The following is a 7,328-nucleotide window of genomic DNA, read 5'->3' as shown; positions in this document are numbered from 1 at the left end:
TCTTTGGGGGGCTGGGGGGGGAGGTTTGGGGACCAGCACACCACAGAGAGAGGCACGGTTCCAGCTGAGGGGCCTGGAGGCTTTTATTTCTCAACTGGTCCACAGGGTGGGGGCGGATCCTCTACAAGGCGACCTCGGGGGCCACCTCGCCGGGCCCCTGGCCTCTGGCCACATCTGCCTCCCTCTGCTCCCGCCGCTTCTTCCGCTGGAGCAGCCGACGTTCCCGCTCAAACTCCTTCATGCGCATCACGTAGCTGTGGGCAGAGCACGAGAACGGGTGTTGGGCTCCGTGGCCAGGCCCTCCCAAGCCCCAGGAAGCCGAAGGGACAGGAGTGGGTGCCCCACAGCTTTCTGGGAAGCCTCTGACTGGCAAAGGCCTGTGTGCCTGGCTCCAGTGTGGGGTGTGCCTGAGCCGGTGCTAGCTGGCTGGCCCCAGTGAGCCCAGGGCAGAAGCCGGGCCTGGCCATTCCTCCAGGGGGCCCACCCTGCAGGCCCCGAGACTCCTCTTTCGAGCAAGCTGGGGCCTGGCTGACCGTCCCTTGTCTCTGGGGCAGTGTCCTGCCAGGCGCCAGGCCAGGGCTGGGGGTGCGGGGGCGGGTCTGGGGCTCACTCGAGGTGCTCGCAGTACTCCCAGTCGTGCTGCTCGTGCCTGCAGGCCAGGAAGTTGGGGAAGCTGTCGCGCTTGCACTTGAGCAGCCGGATGAGGTAGTGGGCGCAGTAGTCTCGCTGCTTCAGCAGCAGCTGCGCGTCGTTCATCTGCTGCTGTGTGGCCACCATCTCTGCAAGCAGTGGGTGGGCTGGTTGGGGTCTGACTGCCAGAGACCCGTCCCCCACCCCCACACCTGATTCCCGGGAACCACGGTTCAGGGGCGCACCCACTGGCATGTGGCACCTGGACTACGGCCACCTTCTGGCAGTGTCTTTTTCTAATTTGCACAAAGACCACACTCCAGACACGGAGGCCCAGACAGGAGAAGGGTTCCCCCCCTCCCCGTCACCCCAGGGTGCCTCCAAACTGTACTGGATCCTTGCCTCCCCTTCCCTGGGTCTCCCTCCCCCAGGCTCTCTCTTCAGACAGCCCCACCCTGCAGAGCCCACGCTCAGAAACCACCTTCTCCCGGCGCATCCCCCTGCTGGCCACAACCCAGTGTTGGGTGCGCTGCCCGGGGCACCTGGATCCCAGCTCTGCCCTGCTGGCCACGTCCACTTCCTCTGCTAAGAAGCGGAGTAATGGTCCCCCAGCTCCAGAGTCAACAGTGAGCATCACCTGAGCGAATTACGTGTGAAGCGCTTGGGCCTGTGCCTCAGAGAGAGCTGGACTGGCTCCTGGTCCCAGTGCCATGCCTGCCTGGCACACCCGATCGGGTGAAATCACCCTTACGAGGCTGACTGGGGCTGTTAGGAACTGGACACCTACCCCGCCTGCACCCACCTGCTCTCAGCCCAGCAAGAGCGCCCAAGACCCAGCCGTCCTGCATCCGCAGACCCCACTCCCCTCGACATCTTGATCCCAGTTCCTTCCCATCAGCACCAAAAGGTGTCCGCAGTGATCTTGCACCTTCCCCTGGCTGGCTTCCCTCCCCTCTGCTTCCCAGTCCCGTTTCTTTGTCTCCAGCCCGGGTCCTCATCCCCTGCTCCTGCCCCCCATGCTCTTCCAGCCCCCATACTCCACCCCAGCACTGTCCACACATGGGCCTCCTGAGATGCCAGGACTCCCTGCTTCCTCACCTTCCTGCCTGCTTCTTTCTCAAATGTTCTTTTCCCCACAGCTCCCTGGGGACCACTCTCTGGCCGCCCAAACATTAAATGGTGGCTTCCAGTGGTTCTTGCTAGGAGCTCTCTACTCATTCTCATCCGTGGCTTCGATCGCCACTCCACAGGTGGATGAGCCCCAACTTGGCTCCCCCTGCCACCCTCACTTCATCTGAGCCCCAGGCCGGGGTATCCACCTGCAGCCCCCTGCTGGCTTCCATGGCAGTGTGGAGCCACCAGCACCAGGGGCTCCGGCATGAGCCAGGATTTACACAGCACCTACTGTGTGCTAGGTGTTGGAGATACAGCAGGGAACATGCCACCAGACAAAGGTGCCTGCCCTCGAAGGCAGACACAACAAACAGGTGGAACTAGGTTATCACAGAATGTCTGGCAATGATCAGTATTAGGGAGAAAAGTAAAGCAAGGGAGAGAGGCAGTGTTGGGGCGTGGGTCACAGCCTTAGATGCAGGCGTCCCTCAGAAAGGCATCTGAAGGTGAGGGAGTGAGTCACACCTGGGGGGGGGGGGGGAGAGCATTCCCAGCGGTGGGACAGCAGGTGCAAAGGCCTTGAGGTGAGAAGAGAGGTTCAGGATGCCCCGGGGATCTCAGCCCAAGCATGTGGGTGAGCTTGGTGGGGATGTCAGGAACTCTGTTTTGGACCCGCTGAGTGGGAGATCCCCACAAGTCTGGAGTTGAGGGTCCAGGCCCAGCTGGAGATAGAAAACTTGGGAGCATCATAAGGCACCTGAAACCAGGGGACTAGCGGTGACCCCCAGGGATGGGTGGGAGTGAGTGGAGACAGAAGGCCCAAGCAGCAAGGCACCTCAACATTTACAAGACAGGGAAGTGGGAGGGGCGCCTGGGTGGCTCAGTCGTTAAGCGTCTGCCTTCGGCTCAGGTCATGATCTCAGGGTCCTGGGATCGAGCCCCGCATCGGGCTCCCCGCTTGGCGGGAAGCCTGCTTCTCCCTGTCCCCCTGCTTGTGTTCCCTCTCTCTCTGTGCCTCTGTCAAATAAATAAAAAAAAAAAAAAAAAAAAAAAAGACAGGGAAGTGGGGAGGAATCATGAGGGCGCATCAGTGAGGTGGGTGGGTGTGCGGGGGCCTGGGCACCAGGTTTCCAGGAAGTGGTAGCGATCAACTTGGATGCCAACTGCAGCAGGTTAGTGAGAACTGAGAACTGACAAGGGGGTCCAGGGATGTAGAGTGGGGGTGGGCGGGAAGCTGGACAGGAGCCCCTTCTGTGAAGCGGTGGGGAGACAGCTGGAGGGGATTTTGAAACAGTAGAAATAACTGTTTGCACGGTGATGGGAAAACCAATGTTGCGTGAGGAGAAGGGCTGGGGCAGCCAATAGGCGAGGGGATGTGACAGGTGGCACAAAAGGGTTCTTCTGGAGCGGGGGCTTGGCTAGAGCAGGAGCAGACAGTCTGGGGTAACAGGAGAGAAGGCCATGTCGCAGGGATGCAGGAAGCCCAGCTGAGCGCTTCTGGTTGCTTCTATTTTCTTAATAAGAGGGTGTAAGTGACTGGCCGGAGGGAGGTGCTGCAGTCTGAGGGAGAAGGTGTGGGACTGTCTAGGAAAGCACGAGAGCGAGCCAAGTGCCAGGGAAGGTAGCAGGAAAACCAGCAGCATGAAGGGTCAGCGAGGGGAGCCATGGGGAGAGCAGTCAGCCGGTTGGGTGTTCTTCTCCTGTGATGTTCCGCTGCACAGGGATAGATGCCAAGGAGAGCCCAGGTTGAGCCCGGTTTTGGTTTAGCCCAGCTAGCAAGAGGAGCAGAGACCTGTGCGATTAGGGGTGCAGGTAAGGATTCACATAAGGAGGTGGGGGACTGATGGGACGCAGGTTCACGTGGGGCTGAAGGACCATCAGGATTTGGGACACTGGAGAGGAGTCCACCTCCTGACGTTCTCTCTGCACACCACCCGCTTAGAGGTGTCCCTGCCGCTGCCCACCCAGCAAACAGCACCTTCTGACAAGGCAAGTCTGGTCATGTCTCTCTGCTTAGAAGCACTGACTTTCCCCTCTTCTTGTATTTTATCTGGCCAACTCCTACGTATCCCTCTCAGATCTTGCTTCCAGCCACCGCCTCCTGGAAGCCTGCCCTGACACCCCCAGGTGCCGCGCCCGAGATACGCCTGGTTCCGCTGTCTTTCCCACGGGCTTGGAATTCCCTTTAGCCAGTGCCGGCTGTACGCGCGGTGCCCAACGGAGACTTGGCCAGGCTGGCTCTCGATACGCCTGTGGTATTGCTGCATAGAAAGAGCAAGGCGCAGGACAGCATGTGCGGCTTGAGCGGGGCCCTCCTGTTTTGTGTATACCCCAAACAGCAGTGCCATCTGGACAGAGAAACAGTGGACACGTCCCTTCCGTGATCAACCCTGCGCTGGCTCCCCACCGCCTCCAGGACTCAGCCCGGCTCCGACCGCCTCTCCGCCCGACTGCCACTCTTGCCCCTGGGCTTTCTGTTCCACCTGTGACTTCTGCCTGGGATGCCTCCGCACTCAGCCAGGCCCACGCGTGTCCTCTGCACTCTTCCAGGCCGAGGTCAAGGCTGAGCGCAGATACAGCGCTGGGAGCCCGCGCCCAACCCTGGGGACCCCGGGATTCGGGGTTCGGGCGTCCGCGTCCCACTCCCGCGGGCCGCGCCTGCGCACTGGGCCTCACCGCGCTCCTTGCGCCCCGGGAAGCCGTAGTCGGGGGGGAAGGTGGGCATCCGCTGGGGGTCGGGCTCCCCCGATGGATCGCTCACATAGCGCCGGGCAAGATGCGCCCCCATGGCTGCAGTCGCCGCAGATCCCCGCAGCAGCCGGGGTCACCTCGCTCCTATCCGGAAGCACTCCCCCTCCGCCAGCCACGGCTTCCGGGTCACGCAGGCTGCTGCCGGGATCAGGGAGATGAACGACTCAGGAGATGAACGGCTCTGGCGCCACCTGGCGGTCAGGAGGAGACCGCATGGGGGCCGGGGTCCCCTCTCCGGATCAGGTGGACCCCAAAATGGGATCTTCCTGCTTCTGGAAATGGTCTGGGCGGGGGATGGGGACAAGGTTGGCCAGGGGCCTTTTCCCACCCTCCCTGGGCACAGATGAAAATTATTATTATTATTATTTTTTTAAAGATTTTATTTATTTGACAGAGAGAGAGGTAACGAAGAGAGGGAACACGAGCAGGGGCAGAGGGAGAGGGAGGAGCGACTTTCCACTGAGCAGGGAGCCCAAAGCGGGGCTGGATCCCAGGACCCTGGGATCATGACCCAAGCCGAAGACAGACACCTAACGACTGAGCCACCCAGGTGCCCCGAAAATTATTTTTCATAGCTTATTTCCAAAAAACTGTTTTTCTTTCAAAACATTTGAATTTCAACTAATGAATCAAACACTACGTCAAAAACTAATGATATACTATATGTTGGCTAATTGAACATAATAAAAAGAATAAAACATTCAAATTTATTTTTTAAGAAAAAAAAAAAAACCCTGCACAGTACTGATGATATAATTAGTGAACATCAAAAGTTTAAATGCAATTATTCAAAATAAATATTTTAATTGATTAAATTTAATTTAAATAATCAAAGTTATAAATAAAATTAAAGCAGAAATTTTTATTTTATTTTTAATTTATTTATTTTTATTTTTAAAGATTTTATTTATTTATTTGTCAGAGAGAGAGCGCACAAGCAGGGGGAGCAGCAGGTAGGGGGAGAAGCAGGCTCCCTGCTGAGCAAGGAGCCCAGTGCGGGACTCGATCCCAGGACCCTGGGATCATGACCTGAGCCAAAGGCAGACGCTTAACCTACTGAGCCACCCAGGCGTCCCTTATTTTATTTTTAAAGATTTTATTTATTTATTTATCTCAGAGAGAGAGAGAGAGGAGCACAAGCAGGGGGAGGGGCAGAGGGAGAGGGAGAAGCCGACTCCCCACCAAGGAGGGAGCCCTACATGGGGCTGGATCCCAGGAATCCTGGATTGTGACCTGAGCTGGAGGCAGACGCTCAACTGACTGAGCCACCCAGGCGCCCCTAAAGCTGAAATTTTAAATCCTTTTGAGTACTTTTGTAAAAATAAAATAAAATGCAGTTCTACTATCCCTCTAATTGCCACTGTAAAGAACTGGTATTACATTTCACACTTGTTACATTAGGGCTTACATATATGCAAGTTTAAGAGTATAGTACATTGTTTAGTACTGCCAGATACTTCTTGGCCTCAATATTCAACTGTAACAAATGGTGTGCTGATTTGTTACTCTCTGGAAATCTGCATGGGAACACAAAGAGAAGCCATTCAATGGGTGCTAGGCGCAGTTGGGTGCGCCTGTCAGAAAGGAAATTAGATCATGTCATACCTTGGCTAAAACCCTCCTCTGGGTCCCCATTTCATATGGAATAAAAACTGGACCCAGCCTGAAAGTGTCTGACACAGGACGTATGGGCTAGGGCCCCAGAATCTGCGTTTCTTTTTGTTTGTTTGTTTAAAGATTTTTATTTATTTATTTGACAGAGAGAGAGAGAGACAGAGAGGGAACACAAGCAGGGGGAGTGAGAGAGGGAGAAGCAGGCTTCGTGCGGAGCAGGGAGCCCGACGTGGGGCTCGATCCCAGGACCCCGGGACCAGGACCCGAGCGGAAGGCAGACGCTTAATGACCGAGCCACCCAGGCGCCCCCAGAATCTGCATTTCTAACAAGTTTCCAGGTGATGGTTATGTTGCTGGTCTGGGGACCACCCTTGGGAGAATTGCTGAGCTAGATTTTCATGTGCTGACACGGAGAAGTGGCCACGATATTATTAAATGGAAAAAACACACTGTAGAGAATGGACCAATGGTGAATGAGACTTTCTTTCCAGGGCTTCCTTGGAACCTGACCCCAGACCATGACATAGATTTGTGATTCTTGTGCTCTTTCTGACTCCAGGGGGCAGCATTCACATTTGTAGTCCTTCTGAATGGCACTCCTGGAATTGTGCAGTGCATGATCTGCACAGCTGTACCAGGCAGCCCTGCCTTGTTCTGGATGTCTCTCCTCCGCCTCCCTTTCTCTGTGCTTCAGCTGCTTACCCAGAGGTCAGAGCTGGGAGGAGACCCAGGGAGGCAAATTATGATCCCAGCTCACTGTCTCTGCATGACTCTGGGAAGTGACTTCCCCATCTCAGAAACTCAGTTTACTCATCTGTAAAATGGGATCAGTAATACTAGTGCCATCTAATCTGAGATCCCTTTGGCTCATCTTGTTTACTGTTGGTCTCTTCTCTTGAATGTCAGCTCCATGGAGCAGGGAATTTTGTATTCTTCACTGCCGTATTCCTGCACCTAGAACGAAAATGGCACACAGTAAGTGCTTTGTAAGCACTTACCGAGTCAACGAATGAATAAATGGAGTGGTTTGGAGGAGTCAGTTAGGCGGTTGCATGAAAAGCGCTCACTGCCTGGAATATAGTCGGCACCCAGTACATGCCTGTTATTATTACTCTGTCCAGGTTTCACTCTCTAACTAGAAGGTAAGAGGCTGAATAAGGAAGCCTCATTTAAAATGGAGTGAGGAGGCCAGCAGGGGGAGCTCTCATGCCCTACCATCC

At 55.6% G+C, this 7,328-nt stretch overlaps 1 protein-coding gene across 1 annotated transcript; it reads right to left on the bottom strand.

Moving 5' to 3' along the window:
• Positions 1-58: 58 nt before the first annotated feature.
• NDUFB7 (NADH:ubiquinone oxidoreductase subunit B7) lies at positions 59-4,612 on the bottom strand. Its single transcript, XM_034998321.1, has 3 exons — positions 4,420-4,612; positions 611-779; positions 59-254 (listed from the first exon to the last, which is right to left on the bottom strand). Exons 1-3 carry the CDS (start codon positions 4,529-4,531, stop codon positions 122-124), a joined length of 414 nt encoding a protein of 137 aa, XP_034854212.1. The 5' UTR covers positions 4,532-4,612; the 3' UTR covers positions 59-121.
• Positions 4,613-7,328: the final 2,716 nt, after the last annotated feature.

The sequence above is a fragment of the Mirounga leonina genome, unplaced genomic scaffold (assembly GCF_011800145.1).
Source record: "Mirounga leonina isolate KUSES-001 unplaced genomic scaffold, KU_Mleo_1.0 Mir_94, whole genome shotgun sequence".
NCBI lineage: Eukaryota > Metazoa > Chordata > Mammalia > Carnivora > Phocidae > Mirounga > Mirounga leonina.
The sequence above is the reverse complement of the archived record's forward strand: the minus strand, read 5'-3'. Positions and strand labels throughout refer to the sequence as shown.

Bases quoted from the DNA above. Each gene is read 5' to 3' on its own strand.
- NDUFB7 (XM_034998321.1), bottom strand. From the start codon at position 4,531: ATGGGGGCGCATCTTGCCCGGCGCTATGTGAGCGATCCATCGGGGGAG. The intron at 780-4,419 runs GTGAGGCCCAGT...CACTGCTTGCAG, and splicing joins CCCGGGGCGCAAGGAGCGCG to AGATGGTGGCCACACAGCAG. The intron at 255-610 runs GTGAGCCCCAGA...CTCTGCCCACAG, and splicing joins GAGTACTGCGAGCACCTCGA to CTACGTGATGCGCATGAAGG.